Source organism: Camelus dromedarius, chromosome 31, assembly GCF_036321535.1.
Source record: "Camelus dromedarius isolate mCamDro1 chromosome 31, mCamDro1.pat, whole genome shotgun sequence".
Lineage (NCBI taxonomy): Eukaryota > Metazoa > Chordata > Mammalia > Artiodactyla > Camelidae > Camelus > Camelus dromedarius.
The window spans coordinates 4,003,303-4,027,555 of record NC_087466.1 but is presented as its reverse complement, the minus strand read 5'-3'; the positions used below and the strand labels follow the sequence as shown (position 1 = coordinate 4,027,555).

The window sequence follows — 24,253 nt, the reverse complement described above, 5'->3', positions numbered from 1 at the left end:
AGCAGGGGGCGCTGTGGGACTGGCCCTGAGAGCTCAGGGTCTGGGCCAGGCAGGCTGGGAAGACACACCACTGGCTCTTGCCCACTTGGGCAGCCGAGTCCTCAATCCAGGGGGACTGTCCTGCACCTCGGCCCCCAGGAGACCTGTGAGCTCTCAGCTCTGAGGGACACACCGGCCTCATGCTTCCTCCTCCTCTGTCCTGGAGTCACTGCCCAGACCTGATGTCCAGGCAAAGACAGATGGCCAATCATACAACAAATTGAATTTGCTTGAGGGTCATTACCTAGAGTCATATCTAGACAGAGGATAACAGACCCCTGGGGAGGGATGATCTCTACACCAACAACGGGGCCTCCCAAGCAGGGCTCTGTGGGTGCCCCCAACCCACGTCCTGGGCTCCTCTCCTCACCTCCTCACTCCCTCAAACAAGAGGGTCCTTTAGGGGAAGTGATGGGACACGGCATTTGGGGGCATCTGCAGTGCCTCTTGGTCTGTCCTCTGGGCAAGGGGGGCGGGGCGGCCCTTCTCCCTGCACCTGCTCCCTTCCTGCCAGGGGCCTGGTCACCTGCTGACAGATCTGCCCTGTGCAGTGTCCCATGAATGTCTTGGGGGAGGGGAGCTGGGACCACCCCTGGCCTGGGTGTTGCCTTCTGCTCAGGGCTCCTAGCTTGGATCCCCCCAAACCCTGGAGCCACACACAGCCCCGCCCCTGCCCAACATCTGCCCCCTCAGGCAGAGGGACTTGACACTGAGCCCAGGGAGGGATCAGAGAGCAATAGGGGTCATTTGCATAACTGGTTCCTCCCTCTCTCAGAATATGAAGAGGAGGAGAGAACTGGGGATGCTCTGCTCAGCTGTAGGGCCACAGAAGTCAGGACCCAGTCACCATCCCCACCATGGTCTGGTCCCCTCTCCTACTCACCCTGCTTGCTCATTGCACAGGTGACTGGATGAGGGACAGGGGAAGGGGGCCTCTCAGGACAGCTATGTCCCCATCCTCCTCTTGCGTCTGGACCCCAGAATCAGCATCTCTGTGTCTCCCACTTGCAGGGTTGGGCCCAGTCTGTGCTGACTCAGCCGCCCTCCATGTCTGGATCCCCAGGCCAGAGGGTCACCATCTCCTGCACTGGATCAGCAACAATATTGGGAGTGGTTATTATGTGCAGTGGTACCAACAGCTCCCAGGAACGGCCCCCAAACTTCTGATCTACAATGCTAACAATCATACCTCAGGGGTCCCCGACTGATTCTCTGGCTCCAAGTCTGGCAGCTCTGCCTCCCCGACCATCACTGGGCTCCAGGTTGAGGACGAGGCTGACTATTACTGTGGATGTTATGACAGCCGCTTCAGTGCTCACACAGTGCTCCAGGTCGGGTGTGGGGAAGTGAGACAAAAACCTGGTGTCCCCCAGCCCTCGCTGCTCAGCCAACATAGCTGTGTCCTTTCTTTGTTTTTCTTGAAAGTGGAGTCTTAGACCAACCCTCAGGGACTTTGTCTAAAGAATGTGTCCTGACCTCTCAAATTCTGCCCCTAAACCCAGTCCTTGTCAGCAGAGCCTTGACTGCTTTTCTTAAAGTGAACAGGACTTCCTGGATAGCCCTGGGTGGCTGCACTGGGGACCGAGCCCACGTTGGGTCAGAATCAGGGAGGTGAAATCCAGATGTGCCTGATTAAGAAGGACTGTACGGAGGTCCGTCCACCCACTCCTTTGAGTGAACACCTACCAGGTGCTCGGTGGCTCCAGAGCTTGGATACAGCTTGAACGATGTAAGGCAGTGTGTGTCCTCATCAATACATCACACGTGACTGAGGAGGAAGAGGTGGCCTTGGTGGGTGGACATGGGAGCCAAGGGACAGGGTACGGGGAAGAAACAGAAGGTGATGATGTGTGGGTCCCACTACAAGTTGAGGGAGGAGGAGGTGAGAGTGAAGGAAGGGACCACGTGGGGGTGTGGATTGGACACAACGGTCAGACTGTGGTGTCGGGGATGACGGGGGAGCAGGTGAAGGGAAGGAGCACAGTCAGGGGCCACGCGTTTCTGAGGAAGGAGTAAGTATAGAATCGGGTCAGGAAAGAGTGGAACCGAACTGGGGTTTAGGAGCCACGTGGGGCGGGGCTGAGCTGCAGTCCCCTGAGATGGCGTGATGACCACATGCTGCTAATGCAGGGTTATTGAGATCAGAGACCATCAAGAAAAAGACTGGCTCTTGATAGATGACCGAGCGTCAGTTATCCCAGAAGTGTGTCTCTAGGGGGCGCTCATCGCACATTCAATGGAACATTTACCTACTCCTGTTAAGTGTCAAGGAACTGGAAGAGCAGACTGGAAGGAAGAAGCCGGGACACGTGTTCTCAGCGCTTCCCACATGCTAGAACCCACGGCTTTGGAAAGCACAGGACCATAACGTCTCCTCCTGATCGACTGGCGGTCACCTCAGGGATGGAATGCTCACCACTTTGTGTTGACATCTTCCCTTGAAGGTTCCTTTAAGCAGCCAGATGGATCATACCTTCTTGGCTGCACCTGTCAGGTCTCGATGAGGAAAAGGACAGACAGGACATGACACGCTGAGATGGCAGAGACTCAGCTCCAGACAGGACCCCAGGGCTCAGGGCTGGGGGTCTGCCATCCTCCAGGTCAGGGTCCACGCGATGGGTTCACACTGACCCCATCATGTCCTGTGGGGACTGGAAGGCTGTGCCGGGAGCGGGTGTTAGGGCTCATTATGTCCCAGGAAAAAGTCTAGCAGGAGAAACAAAGAAACACTACTAGATCAGCAAGGGTGACCCCATGTAAGGAGGACACCAGCACAGTGCAGCAGATACGAGGAAGGGGGACCCAGGTACCAGGATGGCCCTGTTCCCCCTCTCCTGGGGTTGCATGAGGAAGACTGCTGTAAAAAGGAGTGCTCTGCATGGGGACAGGGGACATCCCAGTGCCTGGAGGAGGTGGCCCCATGGCCAGCAGGGGACAGAATTCAGAGTAGCAGAGGAGGTGTTGGGGCAGACAGCTGGTCAACCCTCAGACTCCTGGGGAGCTGGGCAAACTGTCGTGACTGTCGTGTGACTGTCCTCCCTGTGAGGCCCCATCACTTGGGAGGTCCTGGTCCTGCTCCCTCAGCACATGGTGCAGATCAGGGTCACCGCGTCCCCGTCCTCTACGGAGTCTTTTCCAAGTCCAAGTCATGGAGGGGCTGTTAGGAGGTGAGGAATCAGCACGTGTTTCAAGGAGGACGTGGGCTCCTGGGAGAGTCTGTCTAGAGGAGACACAGCTTGTGGACAGATTCCTCACTGTGGAACTCGTGTGATGTTGTGTGTGTGTGTGTGTGTCTGAATGAGAGTGTGTTAGCATATTACTAATGTGTCTGCTTCAATGTTTATGTGGTTTTTGCTCTTACGGTGTTAAATTTAAATTTAAATGACTTAATATGAAAGACAAGTTGAACACTGGAAAACTGACTGTTGGTAACACTACTTTTATGTGGGTTTAATATTATCATTTTTTATTATTTGTGTTAAATTTATATTTTAAAATATGTTAATATAAAACACAACATGTATATTAGGATAAATGACAGTTAATAACATCAGTTTATCATCTGGTATTATAATCTCTTTGTTAATATTTTGTTTAGGATATTTGGTTTTAAGTTTAACGATAGAGGTTTGTATTTTTACTCGTTTTTCCCATTTTATTTACAGTTGTTTATAACTGTTTTAACTGCTTTCTCAGAGTAGTTGGAAATTACATCTTTTTCAACATTTTGTAAAAAACAGAAATCAGATCTATTGGAACCATGTGATTGCTGAGGTTTTGTTAGAGATTCTGGATGAAGATGTTATATATTATATCTATATGTAGAATAATTCCATAATAAAATTTTTGGTTTTTCTCCTTGGAAATTAGTCCATTTTCTTATTTTCTCTATTAGAGACAGTGTTGCATTTTCCTAAGGAAAAATGCATTTTATCTTTTTTCCCGGTTACCATTTTTAAAATTTTTTTCATTTTCCACATTCTACCAGGAGGGGGCGAGGTGAGGCTGCCCTCTGCTCCCTGCACAGCCGCTCAGGGAGGACCAAGCACTTCCAGGAGCTGGGCCTGGGGGTGGGGCCTGTGCTCCTGATGGGGACTCAGCAGTCCTCCTACACGTGATTCGAACCAACTCCCTGTCCCATTGTCACTGACACCTGCGCTGGGGCACCCGTGGGTCAGTTGGCTTTTCTAGACTGTACTTCATGAAGAGGGGAGGGCGCTGCAACATTTAATGGTTCCATATGCACAGCTTTGCAGCCTCCATGGGCCAGGACTCCAGTTGGAAATAAAAACGTAGGATGTGACTCAGCAGAAATGAACCACAGAATCAGGGAAGCCGACCACGCACTTGTGAATGGAGACCAGGTGAGCTGCCCAACCAGCTGGGCCCTCAGGTCTCTGGTCCTCGGTGACACTGTGCCCCGTGACCAGCAAAGCGCGCTGTGGGGCTGCCCTGTGGTCCAGGACTGAGACCAATGAGACCCCTGTCCCCTCTCACCCCAGTCTCGGGCTCTGTGACTTCCCAGTGGGCTCAGTGCTGGAGGAGGAGGGACAGCACAGCTCCTCCGAAGGAGACAAGCAGGGATTTCACAGAGGAAGGGAGACCTGTCCCAGGGATGGGGGTAGCTGTGGGGGGACTAGATTTCAGGGCCCAGAGGGGAGGAACCCACGATCTCCACTTTCAGCCCTCAGGCTCTGCAGGGACGAGATTTAGGACTGAGGTCACAGAGGCAGGGGGAGAACAGTTGGTAACAGGCGTCACCCCCATCACTCAGTGTCTCATCACCATGCCTTATAGGTCAGAGTGACGACCGCGCATCTGCTCCCTCAAGACCTCCCCCAGGGGACATCAGGTGACACTGGGCAGGGACAGGGAGGAAGCTGATTTGCATGAAGCCCCTTCTCCTCCCAGTGGGTCCGAGAGGCATGAAAAGGCCCGAGGACCCCACAGTGCAGCCCAGGAGGCTGAGGAGCCACGTCCCAGGAGCGTCCCCACCATGGCCTGGACGGTGCTTCTGCTCGGGCTCCTCGCTCACGGCTCAGGTTAGGTGTCGATACGCTGCATCCTTAGGGGGTGCCTAAAGCCAGGTGTCAAGATGACCCTGGTCTCCATAACCACTCCTGTCTCTCTCCTATCGCTTTTAGGAGTGAACTCTCAGACTGTGGTGACCCAGGAGCCGTCCCTGTCAGTGTCTCCAGGAGGGACGGTCACACTCACCTGTGGCCTCAGCACTGGGTCTGTCACTTCCAGTAACTACCCCAGCTGGTACCAGCAGACACCAGGCCAGTCTCCCCAATTGCTTATCTACAAAACAAACAGCCGCCACTCTGGGGTCCCCAATCGCTTCTCCGGATCCATCTCTGGGAACAAAGCCGCCCTCACCATCACGGGGGCCCAGCCCGAATACGAGGACGACTATTACTGTGCTCTGTACATGGGTAGTGGTAGTTACACTGCCACAGTGATGTAACCTCAAGGGGAAGTGCTACCAGAACCTCCCCCTGAGCTCAGATGGCTCAGCCCTAAGGGGCAGGAGAGGAAGAGAGAAGGTGAAATGTCAGCACTACAGGGGGAGGTGGCGCCATGCCCCCATCTCCTGCCCAGGGGTTCCAGGCCACGTGCGTCCTCCACCTCTCCCAGGGTGTATCCGTCTGTCCAAAGGGTCCCATGTCCCCCCGACTATGATAATGATCTGGGCTCAGTTCCAAATTATATCCCCCAGCAATGAGACTCAGGAATCCTGCACCATCAGGACGATCTTCCATGTTGACCTTGCTGATCATGGGCTGGTCAATAAACTCCCTGCACTGCGGCCTCAGCAGGGGTCCCAGCAGCACTGGGCAGGGACCTGGGATCCCAGCCCCCTGAGAGAAGTGGGCTGGGCCCTGTCGCCCCTGGGGGAGTGTTCGGGGTCCAGGGTGAGGCGCCTCCATCCCATCAGAATATGCAGCCTAAGCCAGCATGTCGTTGGTGTGGTCAGCTGTCCAGTTCTCCACCCAGGATTCTGGCAGCCCAGGGGGAGCTGGACTTCCTCCCCATCCCTCACTGTGTGACTGAGCCAGGGAGACAAGGCAGTCTAGTCTGCACTCTTGTCTCCCTGCTGGGGACTCTGGGGCCAGTGAGGACTGAGCCCTGACCCCAGCTGGGTTAACAGGACTGAAGCCGTGGTGGGGGCAGGGATGGATGCTGTGGTGCCCCTCCCTGCCTGATTGCCCTGAGGCCATGGAGCCCATTGGCCCGAGCACTCGCCCACTGCAGTAAAGTAGACCCTCTCAGCCTGGCTTCCCTCTCTGTGGTCATTAAGGCCAGCAGGGGGCTGGTCCCGACATCCCCTGGATGCGAAGGAGCTGGTGGCCATAGCTCCCCACAGTCCCCAGGAGAGAGTCAGTGGCACAGAGCAGTGGGGTCAGGGCCCCCTTTTGCTAGGACAGTGGCAGTGAGCACTCCCTTGATCTTCTGCTGTGGGATGATCCCTGACCAGTGAAGAGTAAATGGGACTCAGAGTTTCTTGATGTCTCCTCCCCAAAGTCTAGGATCCAGTAAAAATGTCTCTTGTCATATTAATAACCGAGAAAATAAGTATCGATGTGAATACAGAATCCATAGACATCAATACTGTGATGACTCAACGATGACATATTTTCGGGAACAACATCAAACCCCCGGATGAGCAGGAACAGACAACGGGAACAAACGGAGCAGGAGCTTAACCGAGGTAGAAATAGAACCCGGAGAATAAAGTGGATGGAAACACACACCTGAAATACAACAGAGGAAAATAAAAAAGAAATTTTTCTGCAGGGGCTCAAAGACATGTAATGTGCTTTATTATTTAATTTGTTTATTGCATTATTGAGTGATGGATTATCATTAGGAAGAAAAAAAGGGCTGCCATCCCTACTGCAGCATTTCCACCACCATGAACATTCCCGTGAGCATCACCAGGGGGCGCTGTGGGTCCGTTCAGAATAGGTCAAGCCTGGACCCCACTCAGAGGCTCCCACTGCCAGGGCCCTGCACCTGGGCTCACTGGCTGGTGCTGAATGTGAGAGCAGGTGCGTCCTCTCAGGGGACAAAGCCGGAGCCCCAATCTCTGCAGGCCCTGCCTGTGCGTGGAGCTGCCACGTGGCGGGAGGACCCAATAGTTGATGGTGTGTGGGCTCCTGGCCCCAACCCCCTTCCCCAGGAGCAGAGGAGGAGGAGGGGGGACCCAGGGGACCAGCCCCGCCCCTCCTGCTCCTCTCATCCTCCCTGGCCTCTCCTCGGTCTCTTCTTTGAGCTCCCCCTGCTCCCCTCCCCTCTGAAACATGACTTTCCTCCCAAACCCGGGCTCCCCCTCTTCCTACAACCCCCCACCCTGTGACCTCTCCGGTCATTCCCAAGGTCACTGTCAGAAGCTGGTGACATGTTCACAGATCTCCCAGGAATCGGACACTCACTCCTTCTTCGTCCTCCTGGAACATCTCTGACCCCTTCCTTCCCAAGAGGCCTCACGTCTCAGGACACTCAGGTTTTACCCCTACTCACCCCTCTGCGCTCCCCAATTTTCAAGGGATCCAGCGAGTCCTTCCAGCAGCTAATGGATACCCTTTAATGGCGCCCACTTGTCATTTCTGCCCATCAGGTGAGGAATTTCAGGGGAAGGGAACCCCAGCTTCCTGAGTACCTGGGAAGGGACCTTGCGGCTGAACTGTCTCTGTCCTCAGCTCTTGTACCATTGATTTTATATGCACTGAGCACAGGAGATACGGGGCTCTTGGCTAGGACAACAGACACCTGTCCCAGTTCTCTGTGTAGGTGTCCCTGGGCCCCCCACAGGGTCCTCTCGGTGACCCTGGGGAGCCTCGGGCCAGGCCAGCCTGGTTACCCTTGAAGGTGTGACACTGGACACGAAGGACACTCAGGCCTTGGAACTGGCTGGGTTGGGCCAAGAATAGGAGCTAATTTGCATGAAATGCCCTTGGTCCTGGGGTGAGGGGATAGGAGAGCAGGGCAGAGGCGATCTCAGCAGAGCTCGGGAGCATCTGCATCATGGCCTGAACTTTGCTCTGCCTCCTCTTCTTCCTTCTCCAGTGCACAGGTCAGGATGCCCCCAGCACCCTGACTCCCAGCTCCTCGCCCCCCTGCCCGACCTGCAGGGAATGACCCACCCTGTGCTTCCTTGGGACATAACAGGTGTCTGTGTTTCCAGGCTGCCTCTCCCAGCCTGTGCTGATGCAGCTGCCCTTTGCATCTGCTTCCCTGGGAGCCTCAGCCAAGCTCACCTGCACCCTGAGCAGTGGCTACAGTGGTTATTACGTGGACTGGTATGAGCAGGACCCAGGGAATGGCTCACAGTTCGAGATGGGAGGCAGCACCAGTGGTATTACTGGATACAAGGAGGATGGGGACTCTAATCGCTTCTCAGTGTCGGGCTCTGGCCGAGAGCGCTACCTAACCATCCAGATGTTCCAGGAGGATGACAGGCTGACTACATCTGTGGGACAGACCATGGCAGCTACGTGTAACCCACAGTGACACCGGCAGGGTAGAAGTGACACAGAAACCCTGCTCACAGCCCGTCCCCACCCCTGTAGTCACCTGTACCACAGTTTAGGGGGTGCCTCCTGACCTCCCCTGAGAGTTTCTACCTTCCCTGGGATTTTCATAACTCAGCCCCTGTCAGTGAGGACGGTCTGTCCCTGTACAACATGCCTGGTCTTGGTCTACAGCAAATGTTCCCCTGGGTTGGAAAACATAAGCTAATCTGGGTTGAATTCCAGTGAAATACATCCAGCTCTCAATTCAGAGCTGCAAAACAGCGTCTGAGGCATCCTTCCCTTTTGCAGTCTGTACGGCATTCGGGTCACTGCCCACCAGGGAAACTAACATGCAGTGAATCCACGTGACTGTGCTTGGATCGACTGCTTGAATGCACAGGAGTTTTGGAACGTGGAGCATGGGTGTGTCCTAAAGAGGACCCCAGGGATGCTGGTCCTGGGGTGTGTGCTAATGCCATGGTGAGGGGGTAGGAAGAGGAGCGAGAAGAGGGGAGATTGAAGGAGGAGAGTCATCCTGATGAGGGCTGATGGGGAATGAAGCTGCGGGAGGCCCCTTAGTCTATTACCATGGATTTCTGTAACATCAATGATTTCCACGAAGACAGACGTGTGAACAAGAAAACTTCCACCCCTGTGTGCTGTGATGCATGTCTGCCCTGGGTTAACAGATCACCAAATTTGCCCAAATGTGTGTTTCCACCTTGATCTCAAGTTGAAGCTGATCTGCTCCCAGCAGACACAGGGGGCTGGTGTGATGCTGGGAAGGGACAGGAGCTCAGGTGTCACTGACAGAGGAGGGAGGGAGGGGGCCCGGAGTGAGGGGCGGGGCTGTGGGTGGGTGTGGAGGGGGCAGGGCCAGATCAGGAAGGAAACTTGTGGGGCTGAGGGTTTGGAATTTCATGCAAACAGCAGTGAGGAGTCATTGAAGGGTTTAAGGCAGAGTTGTCTTGAGCTGAAGGAGGATTTCCTCTGTTGTCAGAGGAGAAGCAGGTGGTCCTGGTTACAGAACACTTACTGAGATACCTCTGAGTTCAGATGATCGTGGAGCATTTGCACAATCGAAGCAATTTTGGACACAGGATATGGTGAAAACCTGATGGTTTCTATTTTCAACAGGCACACATGGCCTTTCTACTGAACTAAAACAATGAGCAAGAGAACCCAGGTGTGGACATTTTTGTTTATAATACAGACAAATTGTAGGATCTCTAAGACAGGGTCCTCACAAGAAATATGTGACATCACTGTGAAAAAGAACTGCATCTTAGGAACACAATCTTCACACATGACAAATATATCACAAGTAGCTCTGATATATTAATACAGTGGAATACTACTCAGCCACGAAAAAGAATAAAATAATGCCATTTGCAGCAACTTGGATGGACCTGAAGATCGTCATTCTAAGTGAAGTAAGCCAGAAAGAGAAAGATACCATATCACTCATATGTAGAATCTAAAGTAAGGAAAAAGAAGACACTAATGAATTTAATTACAAAACAGAAACAGACTCACAGACAGAGAAAACAAACTTATGGTTTCCAGGGGGAAAGGGGGTAGGAATGGATAAACTGTGAGTTCAAAATTTTCAAATATTAACTACTGTCTATAAAACAGATGAACAAGTTTTTTGTGTAGAGCACAGGGAACTAGATTCAATATCTTAAAGTAACCTATAGTTAAAAAGAATATGAAGACAAATATATGTGTATGTATGACTGAAACATTATTCTGTATACCCAAAATTGACACATTGTAAACTGAATATTCCTCAATAAAAAGGAAAGAAATATATGACATGTGCACTACTAAATGATATGCCTGCCAAACTGTATCATTTCCAGAAATCATGCTCAACTCCTTCAAAATTCTGAAATCACTTTATGAGTTTTGAAATGGCTGCTGTCTTTAGGTTTCAAATATGACTTTTTGCTTCTTAATGAAAATTCCAGATCTAAACCCTTTCCTGCAACAGTCCTACATGTCTTTCAAACCAACTCACTGTCCTCGTGTCAGTGGTTGCACACATGGGACAGTTACCTTTTCTAGACTGTGCTCTGGAAGGGGGCTATACCCTTTAATGGTCCCATATGCACAGCTTTGCAGCTTCCGTGGACAAGGACTCCATCTGGAAATGAAAACATTGTAGGCTGTGATTCAGCATAAAAGAACCACAGATCTGGGAAGCTGACCATAGACCTGTGAATGGAGACAGGGACCAGGTGAGCTGCCCAACCAGCTGGGTCCTCAGGTCTCTGATCCTTGGTGAGGTTGTGCCCCATGACCAGCATGGGGCACTGTGGGCCTTCCCTGTGGTCCCAGAATGAGTCCAGGGAGACTCATGTCCTCTCCTACCACAGACACGGATTCTGTGGCTTCCCAGTGGACTCAGCACTGGAGGCGGAGGGACAGCACAGCTCCTCGGAAGAAGACAAGCAGGGATTTCACAGAGGAAGGGAGACCTGTCCCAGGGATGGTGGTAGGAGTGGGGGGAACTAGATTTCTGGGCTCAGTAGGAGAGGATCCCACCATCTCCTCCTTCAGCTCTGATCCCACCAACTCCTCCTCCTGAGGCTCTGCAGGAATCAGATTTAGGACTGAGGTCACAGGGTGAGAGGAATACTTTGGGGACAGGTGTCAACCCATCACTCAGTGTCTCATTACCATGCCTTCCTGGATCAGGGTGACAACCCTGCATCTGATCACTCCAAGCCTCCCCCAGGGGACATCAGGTGACACTGGGCAGGGACAGGGAGGAAGCTGATTTGCGTGAAGCCCCTTCTCCTCCCAGTGGGTCCGAGAGGCATGAAAAGGCCCGAGGACCCCACTGTGCAGCCCAGGAGGCTGAGGAGCCGTGTCCCAGGAGCATCCTCACCATGGCCTGGACGGTGCTTCTGCTCGGGCTCCTTGCTCACGGCTCAGGTCAGGGGCCAGGAGGCTACGGCCTTCGGGGGTGTCTACAGCCAGGTATCAGAGAGACCCTTGTCTCCATAACCACCCCTGTCTCTCTCCTGTTGCTTTTAGGAGTGAACTCTCAGACTGTGGTGACCCAGGAGCCGTCCCTGTCAGTGTCTCCAGGAGGGACGGTCACGCTCACCTGTGGCCTCAGCTCTGGGTCTGTCACTTCCAGTAACTACCCCAGCTGGTACCAGCAGACAACAGGCCAGGCTCCCCGCACTCTTATCTACAACACAAACAGCCGCCACTCTGGGGTCTCCAGTTGCTTCTCTGGATCCATCTCTGGGAACAAAGCCGCCCTCACCATCACGGGGGCCCAGCCCGAGGACGAGGACGACTATTACTGTGCTCTGTACGTAAGTAGTGGTAGTTACCTGGACACAGTGTTGTAACCTCATAGGGAAGTGCTACCAAAACCTCCCCCTGATCTCAGCGGGCTCAGCCCTGAGGGGCAGGAGAGGAAGAGAGAGGGTGAAATGTCACCACTACAGTAGGAGGGGGTTCTGTGCCCCCATCTCCTGCCCAGGGGTTCCAGGACACGTGTCCCCTCCAGCCTCTTCCAGGGTGTGTCCACCTCTCAAAAGAGTCCCCCTTCTGCCCACTATTATGATGACCAGGGCTCAGCTCCAAATCCTATCCCCCAGCAGTGAGACTCAGGAATCCTGCACCATCAGGATGACCTTCCCTGTTGTCCTTGCTGATCTCTGGCTGCACAGACTCCTTGCACTGCACCCTCAGCAGGGGTCTCAGCAGTGTGGGGCAGGGACCTGGGCTCCCAGTCTCCCTCGCAAAATCGGGCCAGGCCTTGTCGCCCCTGGGGGAGTGTCTGGGGGTCCAAGGTGAGAAGCCTCCATCCCATTAGAGCATCCAGCCAGAGCCAGGCAGCTCATCAGTGTGGTCAGCTGTCCAGTTCTCCACCCAGGATTCTGGCAGCCCAGGGGGAGCTGGGCTTTCTCCCCATCCCTCAGTGTGAGACTGAACGAGGGAGACAAGGTAGGTTGCTCTGCACTCCTGTCCCCCTGCTGGGGACTGTGGAGCCAGTGAGGACTGAGCCCTGACACCACCTGAATTAACAGGACTGAACCCAGGATGGGGGCAGGGATCGACACTGCAGTGCCCCTCCCTTTCTGGTGTCCCTGAGGCCACGGAACCCAATGGGCCGAGCACCCGTCCACTGCAGCAAAGCAGCCCTTCTCAGCCTGGTTCCCCTCTCTGAGGTCAGCAGGCCCAGCAGGTGGCTGGTCCCCACACCCCTTGGATGTGAAGGAGCTGTTGACCACAGCTGCCCCACAGTCCCTGGGAGAGAGTCAGCAGTATAGAGCAGTGGGGTCAGGGCCCCCCTTTGCTGGGACAGTGGATGTGAACACACCCCAGTCTTCTGCTGCAGGATGATCCCTGATCAGTGAAGAGTAAATGGGACTCAGAGTTTCTTTTTTCTTTTTCTTTCTTTTTTTTTTTTAACATTTTTTATTGAGTTATTGTCATTTTACAATGTTGTGTCAAATTCCAGTGTAGAGCACAATTTTTCAGTTATATATGAATATACATGTATTCATTGTCACATTTTTTTTCTGCTGTGAGCTACCATAAGAGCATGTATATATTTCCCTGTGTTATACAGTATTATCTTGTTTATCTATTCTAAATTTTGAAATCCCAATCTGTCCCTTCCCACCCCCCGCACCCTTGGCAACCACAAGTTTGTACTCTATGTCTATGAGTCTGTTTCTGTTTTGTATTTATATTTTGTTTGTGTTTTTTTTTTTTAGATTCCACATATGAACCGTCTCATATGATATTGTTCTTTCTCTTTCTGGCTTACTTCGCTTAGAATGACATTCTCCAGGAACGTCTATGTTGCTGCAAATGGCGTTATGTTGTCTGTTTTTATGGCTGAATAGTATTCCATTGTATAAATATACCACCTCTTCTTTATCCAGTCATCTGTTGTTGGACATGTAGACTGTTTCCATGTCTTGGCTATTGTAAATAGTGCTATGAACATTGGGGTGCAGGTGTCATTTTGAAGTAGGGTCCCTTCTGGATATATGTCCAGGACCGGGATTCCTGGGTCATATGTTAAATCTATTCCTAGTCTTTTGAGGAATCTCCATACTGTTTTCCACAGTGGCTGCACCAAACCGCATTCCTACAGCAGTGTAGGAGGGTTCCCTTTTCTCCACAGCCTCTCCAGCATGTGTCATTTGTGGACTTTTGCATGATGGCCATTCTGACTTGTGTGAGGTGATGCCTCATTGTAGCTTTGATTTGCATTTCTCTGATAATTAGTGACATTGAGCATTTTTTCATGTACCTATTGATCATTTGTATGTCTTCCTTGGAGAATTGCTTGTTTAGGTGTTTTGCCCATTTTTGGATTGGGTTGTTTGTTTTTTTCTTATTAAGTTGTATGAGCTGCTTGTACATTCTGGAGATCAAGCCTTTGTCGGTTTCATTTGCAAACATTTTCTCCCATTCCGTATGGGATTTTTTTTAACTTATGGTTTCCTTTGTTGTGCAGAAGCTTGTAAGTTTAATTATGTCCCATTTGTTTATTCTTGCTTTTATTTCTATTGCTTGTGTAGACTGCCCCAGGAGAACATTTTTGAGGTGTATGTCAGATAATGTTTAGACTATATTTTCTTCTAGGAGATTTATTGTATCTTGTCTTGTGTTTAAGTCTTTGATCCATTTTGAGTTTATTTTTGTGTATGGTGTAAGGGAGTGTTCTAGCTTCACTGATTTACATGCTGCTGTCCAGTTTTCCCAGCATCATTTGCTGAAGAGACTGTCTTTATTCCGTTGTATATTCTTGCCTCCTTTGTCAAAGATTAGTTGACCAAAAGTTTGTGGGTTCATATCTGGGCTTTCTATTCTGTTCCACTGGTCCATATGTCTGTTTTTGTCCCAATATCATGCTGTTTGGATTACTGTAGCTCTGTAGTATTGTCTGAAGTCTGGGAGAGTTATTCCTCCAGTCTCTTTCTTTTTCTTCAGTAATTCTTTGGCAATTCTAGGTCTTTTGTGGTTCCATATAAATTTTACCATGATTTGTTCTAGTTCTGTGAAATATGTCCTGGGTAATTTGATATGGATTGCATTAAATCTGTAGATTGCCATGAGTAGTACGACCATTTTAACAATACTGATTTTTTCAATCTAGGAGCATGGGATATCTTTCCATTTTTGTAAGTCTTCTTTAAGTTCCTTCATCAATGGTTCATAGCTTTCTGTGTATAATTCTTTCACCTCCTTGGTTATATTTGTTCCTAGGTATTTTATGATTTTGGGTACTATTTTAAAGGGGATTGTTTCTTTACTTTCCTTTTCTGTTGATTCATCGTTTGTGTAAAGAAATGCAACTGATTTTTGAACTTAATCTTGTAACCCGCTACCTTGCTGAATTCTTCGATTATTTCTAGTAGGTTTTGTGTGGCCTTTTTAGGGTTTTCTATATATAATAACATGTCATCAGCATATGGTGACACTTACCTCTTCTTTTCCAATTTGGATCCCTTTTATTTCTCTCTATTGCCTGATTGCTGTGGCTAGGACTTCCAAGACTATGTTGAATAGAAGTGGTGATAGTGGTCAGCCTTGTCTTGTCCCAGATTTTAGTGGGAAGCATTTGAGTTTTTCACCGTTGAATACTGTGCTGGCTGTAGGTTTGTCATATATAGCTTTTATTATGTTGAGATATGTTCCCTCTATACACATTCTGGTGAGAATTTTTATCATAAATGGGTGTTGAATTTTATCAAATGCTTTTTCTGCATTTATTGAGATGATCATGTGTTTTTTGTCCTTTTTCTTGTTGATGTGTTGTATTACATTGATTGATTTGCGTATGTTGAACCACCCTTGTGTCCCTGGGATGAACCCCACTTGATCATGATGTATAATCTATGTTATGTGCTGTTGGATTCAATTTGCTAATATTTTGGGTAAGGGTTTTTGCATCTATGTTCATCAGTGATATTGGTTGGTAATTCTCTTTTTTGGTGGTGTCCTTGCCTGATTTTGGTATCAGGGTGATGGTGGCTTCATAGAATGAGTTTGGGAATATTCCCTCCTTTTCAATCTTCTGGAAGAGTTTGAGAAGGACTGGTATGAGTTCTTCTTTGTATGTTTGGTAGAATTCCCTGGTGAAGCCTTCCTGTCCTGGACTTTTATTTGTAGGGAAGTTCTTTTATTGCTAATTTGATTTCATTTCTAGTGATAAGTTTGTTCAAGTGGTCAGTTTCTTCTTGATTCAGTCTTGGTGGACTGTATGTTTCCAGAAACTTGTCCATCTCCTCTAGGTTATCCATTTTGGTTCCATATAGCTTTGCATAATATTCTCGTATGCTATTCTGTGTTTCTATGTTGTATGTTGTACTTTCTCTATTTTCCTTTCTTATTTTGCTTATTTGTGCTCTCTCTTTTTTCTTGTTTGTGAGTTTGGTAAGAGGTTTGTTGATTTTATTTACTCTTCCAAAAAACAGCTTTTGGTTTGATTGATTTTTTCTATTTTTTTAAATCTCTATTTTATTTATTTCCTCCCTGATCTTTATTATTTCCTTCCTCCGGCTGACTTTTTTTTTCTTTTCTTTTTCTAATTCTTTTAGCTGGTGGGTTTGATTGTTTATTTGAGATTGTTCTTCTTTTTTGAGGAATGCCTGTGTCACTATAAACTTCCCTCTTAGCACTGCCTTTGCTCTGTCCCATAAATTTTGTGTGGTTGTGTTTTTATTTTCATTTGTCTAAAGTTATTTTTTAATTTCAACGTTGAATTCATTGTTGACCCATTGGTTTTCTAAGAGCATGTTGTTTAATCTCCATGCTTTCCTTCTTTTCTCCTTTGTTTCTCTGTAGTTGACTTCTAGTCTCATGGCATTGTGGTCAGTAAAGATGCTTGAGATAATTTCTATCTTCTTAAAATTGTTTAGGCTTCTTTTGTGCCCAAGTACATGATCAATCCTAGAAAATGTTCCATGTGCACTTGAAAAGAATGTATATCCTACTTTTGGGGGGCCCTTAATTCTCTGAAAATATCTACCCAATCTAATTTTTCTATTGTATCATGTAATTTTTCTGTTGCCTCATTTATTTTTATTATTATTTTATTTTATTATTATTTTATCTGCATAGTGATGTTAATGTGGTGTTAAAATTTCTGACAGTGATTGTATTCCCATCAATTTCCCCCTTTATCTCTGTTAGTAATTGTTTTATGTACTGTAGTGCTCCTATATTGGGTGTATATATTAATGAGTGTAATATCCTCATCATGTATCACTCCTTTAATCATTATAAAATGTCCTTCTTTATCTTTCTTTATGGTCCTTGTTTTAAAGTCTATTTTGTCTGAAATCAGTATTGCTACACCTGCTTTTCTGGCTTTTCCAGTTGCAGGGAATATCCTCTTCCATTCTTTCACTCTCAATCTATATGTGTCCTTCTCCCTAAAGTGGGTCTCTTGTATGCAGCATATTGAAGGTTTTTGCTTTATTATCCAGTCTGCCACTCTATGTCTTTTGACTGGAGCATTTAGTCCATTAACATTTACAGTAATTAATGATAGATGCGTGTATATTGCCATTTTGAACTTATTTTTGCAGTTGATTTGGTATTTCCTCTTTGTTCCTTTCTTCTTCCTTTTGTGGTTTCGTAATTTTCCTTTGTATTATCTTGGATTTTAGTTAGTTTTTGTGACTCACTTGTAAGTTTTTGGCTTGTGGTTACCCTTTTTGTAAGTCTATTAACCCATTTCTATAACTGTTTGTATTAAACAAATCATAATATAATCTCAAACCCATCCTACCAAGAACAAAATATTTAAAAAGGAAAAAAAAATACTGTATATTTCCTTACTTCCCTCTCCCAGTCTTAATGATTCAGATGTCTTCTTTTTCAATTTTGTGTTTATTCTATTTGTAATTCATGATAGTTATCACCTTTCCAGTTATGAGTTTCTCATTTTTGTAGCATCCTGCTGCTTTTCTATTTAGAGTAGATCTGTCAATATTTCCTTTAGCATGGGTGTAGTGTTGCAAAACTCTTCTAGTTTTTGCTTGTCTGTGAAATTCTTTATCTCTCCTACTATTCTAAAGGATAGCCTTGCTGGATAAGTATCTTAGGCTGCATCTTTTTTCATTCAGGACTTTGAATATATCTTGCCACTCCCTTCTGGCCTGTAGTGTTTGTGTAGAGAAATCAGCTGAGAGCCTTATGGGGGTTCCCTTGTAACTCACTCTTTGTTTTTCTCTTGCTGCCTTTAGGATCATTTCTTTATCCTTGACTCTGGCCATCTTGATTATGATATGTCTTGGTGTTGGTCTGTTTGGGTTCTTCCTGTTTGGGACCCTCTGAGCTTCCTGTACTTGAATATCTGATTCCTTCTTTAGGTTTGGGAAGTTTTCAGTCATCATTTCTTCAAATATCTTTTCTATCTCCTTTATTCTTTCTTCCCCTTCTGGAACCCCTATTATGCATAGATTGGCAGGCTTTATAGTATCCCACAGGTCCCTTATACTGTTTTAATCGTTTTTTATTTGTTTTTCTCTCAGCTGTTCTGATTGGGTGCTTTCTGTTGTCCTGTCTTCTAGGTCACTTATTCGTTCCTCTGCATTATCTAACCTGCTTTGTACAGCCTTTTGGTCAGCTCTCATCTCAGCAAATGAGTTTACCAATTGTACTTGGCTCTTCTTTATATCTTCAATTTCATTTTTGACATATTTTATATCTCTGAACACTATTTCTTTTAGTTGTTTCAGTAGTTTGATCACTCCTTTTTTGAAATCTTGATCTAGTAGGTCATCAATGTCTATTTCATTGATCGTTCCTTTAGGGGATTTCTCTTGCTCTTTTAATTGGGAGTGGTTCCTCTGCTTCTTCATATTGCTCATATCTCTCTGGTACTGTGGCTTAAGGAGTGTCAGTTATCTGTAGTGGTCCTTAAGAACTTTATTTATTTATCTATTTAAAGCCTATGTGGGGTTAAAACTTAAAAAAGCTGGAGAGAATTTCAAAAGAATGGAGAAAAAATAAGGTTTGGAAACAGTGTATAATCAATAACAGAAGAGTAAGTTGAAACAGAATAGCAACTGAGTTGACACGTCTTTTATAAACCTTTAAAAAAGGAGAAAAGATCAGAAAACAATACCTGAATCCTGTGTATCCTGTATATAATCAATAACACGAGATCAAAACCAAGAGAAATACAAGTGAAACGAGGTCAATTTTTAAAAATAATAATAAAAAAGGATTTTAAATGAAAAATTTTAAAGGGATTAGAAATGGAGACATACAATTGTTTAAAAAGTAAAATTTTAAAAGGTAATAGAAAATGGAACAGATTGAAAAAAGATAAAACAAGAAAGAATTTTAAAAGAAGGGAGGGAAAAAAGGTTTGAAAACAGTGTAGAATGAATAATAGAAGAGCAAGTTGAAACAGAATAGCAATTGAATTGAGACATCTTTTAAAAACCTTTATAAAAGAGAAAAAATCAGTAATAGGAGACCAAAACAAGAGAATAAAAATGAAATGAGGTGGATTTTTAAAAATAATAATAATAAAAAGATTATAACAGTAAAATTTTAAAGGGATTAAAACAGTAGACATATGCAAATGTTGAAAAATTAAGGATTAAAAAGGTAATAGGAAATAGAACAAATATAAAAAAATTTAAAAAAAAGGAATGTGTTCTCCTGTAGACTGTGCTCTTTATGTTTTTATCAAGAAGGTTTTCTGTCTTCACCCTGTTTCGCAAACTCAGCTTGCTGCTTCAGAAGCCCTCCGCCTGTGCCCTCGTCTGTGATGCTCCCAGTGCTTGTCGGCAAGCAGATCACGCCCCTTCCCAACACTGGGTCAGGTGCTGATCTCTTAACCTGTAGGCAGGCGGGTCACTCCCCCTCCCGATGCCACAGTCAGTTGCTGTGCTCAGGCGAGGCAGGCGGGTTGCCACCCACCCTCTCCCGGCGCTGGTCACTCCCCTGCTGTGTGCAGCTGCCCGCTCTGCCTCTGCAAGCCCTCAGAAAGCAGGCTCGGGGAAGATGGCGGAACATCCCTGCCCCTGCTCCGTGCCAAAACTCAGCTCCTTGTTTGTCTTGGCGGCACAAGTTCTCTGAAGTGCCAGAGCAAAAAGATCCTATCTGCCTTGGGCTGTAAACAAGTCTCTGTCCAGCCTAGGAGGTTGGGGAGCCCCCAGGTGTGGATTCAGGTGTCAGAACCGTCCCTGCCTGGGCAGTGTGCACAGGAGGGTATGGCAACTGTGGCTGTGACCTGCCGCTCTACTACCGAGGAGACAAAGGCTATGGCGCCCCTCCCCCCAGGGCATACCTGCAGTGTTGCTTTGCTTTTTTTTTTTCTTTTTTCACAATTTGTCGGGGGCACTGGTCTTCTGCTCTGTGTCCCCTCCCAGCCACTGCTCATTGCACCCTGCAGTCCTGTGGGGCTGCCTCAGTGCATCTGTCCTAGTCCACCGCCTGGGTCGGGCAGCCTGTCCTGGCCCCCAGCTTCCAGCTGCGTCTTGGGCTTGATGTTGCAGGGACCCTTTGTGCCCGTTTAACTTAATTCTGTCAGTCAAGGGCTGCTCTGTGCAGATCTGAGCCTCAGAGGCTCCCCCTCCATCCCGCTGACCTCTTTGTTGGAGAGTGGAAGATTCAGCAAATGGGCGTCATTCCTCCTTTGCCACTCCCTCCCCGTGGGACTGGTCCCGCACTGTTTTGCTTTTTCTTCTTTCTTTTTTCCTTTTCTCCTACCAGATTTGTGGTGTCTTTTTATTTTGTAGAGGGCGATGCTCTGTTGGAGTTTAGCAGGTGCTCTGGTTGGCTGGGTGGGTCTGTGGATGTGAGTTTTGGTGTATTTGTGGGAGAGGGTGAGCTATGAGCATCTTTCTATTCCACCATCTTGGCTCCTCTCTCAGGACTCAGAGTTTCTTCATGTCTTCTCCCCAAAGTTCAGAATCCAGTAAAAGTGTCACTTGTCATATCAACAACCGGGAAAATAAATATCGATGTGAAAACAGAATCCATTTTCAGCAATACTGAGATGACTCGATGATGACATATGTTTAGGGAACATCATCAAACCCCTGGATAAACAGGTATAGACACTGGGAACAAAAGGAGCAGGAGGTGAACTCAGGTAGAAATAGAACCAGGAGAACAAAGTGGATAGAAAACACACCTGAAAATCAATAGAGAAAAATAAAAAAGAATGTCTTTGCAGGGGCTGAAAAACATGTAATGCGCATTATTTGTTTATTGGATTATTGAGTGATGGACTATTATTAGGAAGAAAAAAAAGGGGCTGCCATCCCTTCTGCATCATTTCCACCACCATGAACATTCCAGCAAGCGTCACCAGGGGGCGCTGTGGGTCTGCTCAGCCCACCAAGCCTGGACCCCATCAGGCTCCCAGTGCCAGGGTCATACACCCGGGCTCACTGGCTGGAGATGGATGTGGGAGCAGGTGCTTCCTCTAAGGGGACAAAGCACGAGCCCCCACCTCTGCAGGCCCTGCCTGTGTGTGGAGCTGCCACCTGGGGGAAGGACCCAGCAGTGGATGCTGTGTAGGGTCCTGTCCCCATCAGGCCCCAACCCCCTTCCCCAGGAGTAGAGGGGGGGGGGACCCCGGGGACCAGCCCCAACCCCTCCTACTCCTGTCAGCCTTCCTGGATTCTCCTTTTTCTTTTCTTCGAGCTCCTCCTGCTTCCCTCCACTCTGAATCATGACTTTCCACCCATATGCGGGGCTCCCCCTCTTCCTACAACTCTCTGCTCTGTGACATCCCAGGTCATTCCCAAGGTCACCGTAAAAACTGGTGGACGTGTTAGCAGATCTCCCAGGAGCCTGACAGTCACTCCCTCTTCCTCTGCCTGGAACCTCTCAGATCACTTCCTACCTGAGAGGCGTCAGGTCTCTGTACACTCAGGTTTTACTGCCGCTCACCCCAGGGACTCCCCCCAGGACCCCACTTCTCAGGAGATCCAGTGAGTCCCAACAGCAGCTAATTGATTCCCCCAGATGCCCTCCTCTCGTCCTCTCAGCCAATCAGGTGTGGAGTCTTGTAGGAAGGGAATCTCAGCTTCCTGAGGAACTGGGAAGGGAGCTACTGGCTAAACTGTCCCTGTCCTCAGCTATTGTACCATTGGTTTATGTGCACTGAGCACAGGAGACACTAGGGGCTTTCGGCAGGGACAGCACACACCTGTCCCGGGTCTCCATTGAGGTATCCCTGGGCAACCCACGGGGTCCTCTCAGGGACCCAGGAGATCCCCAGGCAGGCCAGCCTGGCCACCATCCCGAATGTGACACTGGACACGGCAGGAACTTATGGCCCAGGGATGGGCTGGGGTCGGCTGAGTACAGGAGCTAATTTGTATGAAGGGCCCTTGGTCCTGGGGCGAGTGGATAAGAGAACCGGGCAGCGGCAGCCTCAGCATAGCTCGAGGGCGTCTGCAACATGACCTGGACTCTGCTCCGCCTCCTCCCGCTCCTCCTCCAGTGCACAGTTCAGGACGCCCTCAGCATCCTGACTCCCAGATCCCCTCCACCCTGCCCCACCTTCAGGGAATGTCCCCCCTTGTCCTTCTTGGGACATAACGGGTGGTGTCTGTGTTTCCAGGCTCCCTCTCCCAGCCTGTGCTGAGGCAGCCACCCTCTGCTTCTACCTCCCTGGGAGCCTTGGCCAAGCTCACCTGCACCCTGAGCAGTGACTACAGCAGCTACAGTGTGGACTGGTACCAGCAGGTCCCAGGGAAGGGCCCCTGGTTCCTGAGCCAGTAGGTACCAGTGGTGTTAGCTCCAAGGCAAGTGAGATCTCTGATCCCTTCTCAGGCTCGGGCTCTGGCCTGGAGCACTCTGTGACCATCCAGAACATCTGGAAGGAGGTCAAGGCTGACTACATCTGTGGGGCAGACCATGGCAGCTACGTATAACACACAGTGATGCCAGCAGAGGAGAACTGACACAAAAACTCTGCTGATGATCCGGTCCCACCCCTCCTGTCACCCGACCCACAGTTCAGGGGGCCCCTCCTGACCTCCCCTGAGAGTTTCCCCCTTTCCAGGGATTTTCATAATTCAGCCCCTGTCAGTGAGGATGGTCTGTCTCTGCACAACCTCCCTGGTCTCGGTCCACAGCGAATGTTCCCTGGGTTGGAAAACATAAGCCAATCTGCGCTGAATTCCAGTGAAATACATCCAGCCCTGAACTTCAAAGCTGCAAAATAGGGTCACGGGCATCCTTCCCTTTGGCAGTCAGTACGACGTTCAGGTCGCTGCCCACTGGGGAAAGTAACACGCAGATGAATCCATGTGACTGTGCTTGGATGGACTGCTTGAATGCACACGATTTTTGGATCATGGAGCAAGGGCGTGTCCTAAAGAGGGTCCCAGGGATGCTGGTGCTGGGGTGTGTGCTAACGTCATGGGTGAGGGGGTAGGAGGAGGGTGAGAGGAGGGGAGATTGAAGGAGGGAAGTCATCCTGATGAGGGCTGATGAGGGTTGAAGTTGTGGGAGGCCCCGTAGTCTATCACCATGGAAATCTATAACATCAGCGATTTCCAAGGACACAGATGTGTGAACAAGAAGACCTCCAGCCCTGTGTGTTGTGATGTGTGTCTTCCCTGGGTTAAACGATCACCAGAGTTGCCAAAATGTGTATTTCCACCCTGATCTCAAGTTGAAGCCCATGTCCTCCCAGCAGACAGAGGGGGCTGCTGTGATGTTGGGAAGGGACAGGAGCTCAGGTGTCAGTGACAGAGGAGGGAAGCAGTGGGCCCAGAGCAAGGGGAGGGGATGCGGGTGGGTGTGGAGGAGGCAGGGCCAGATAAGGAAGGCACCTTATGGGGCTGAGGTTTTGAGATTTCATGCAAAAAGCAGTGAGGAGTCATTGAAGGGTTTAAGGAAGAGTTGACTTGAGCTGAAAGAAGATTTCCTTTATTGTCTTGAGGAGTAGCAGGTGGTCCCGGTCACAGGACATTTACTGAGATAACTATGAGTCCAGGTGATCATAGAGCATTTGCACAATTGAAGCAAATTTAGACATAGGATATGGTGAGGACGCGATCATTTCTACATTCAAGAGGCACACACTGCCTTTCTACTGAAGTAAAACAATGAGCAAGAGAACCCAAGTGTAGACATTTTCATTTATAATACAGACAAATTGTAGGATCTCTAAGACAGGGTCCACATAAGAAATATTTGACATCACTGTGAAAAAGAAAACTCCACTTAGGAACACAATCCTCACACATGACAAATATATCACAAGTAGATGTGATATATTGATACAATGGACTAGTACTCAGCCATGAAAAGTATAAAATAATATCATCTGCAGCTACTTGGATGGAACTGAATATCATCATTCTAAGTTAAGCAAGCTAGAAAGAGAAAGCTACCATATCACTCTATGTGGAATCTAAAGAAAGGAAAAAGAAGACACTAATGAATTTAAATACCAAGTAGGAAGAGACTCACAGACAGAGAAAACAAATCTATGGTTTCCAGGGGGAAAGAGGGTAGGAAGGAAAAAATTGGGAGTTTGTGATTTGCAAATATTAACTACTGTCTATAATATAAAGAAGTTTTTTTTGTGTGTGTAGAGCACAGGGAACTAGGTTCAATATCTTAAAGTAACCTATAGTGAAAAAGAATATGAAAACAAATATATGTATGTGTGTATGACTGAAACGTTATGCTATACACCCAACACTGACACATTG

The 24,253-nt window shown here is 48.3% G+C and overlaps 1 gene segment (V, D, J or C); it reads left to right on the top strand.

Annotated features, from left to right (window-relative positions):
- The first annotated feature begins 11,426 nt into the window (after positions 1-11,426).
- On the top strand, positions 11,427-22,403 carry LOC105098400 (immunoglobulin lambda variable 8-61-like). The segment is given in 3 exon segments: positions 11,427-11,501; positions 11,604-11,893; positions 22,359-22,403. Coding segments are annotated over 3 exon segments (366 nt in total).
- The last annotated feature ends 1,850 nt before the right edge of the window (positions 22,404-24,253 follow it).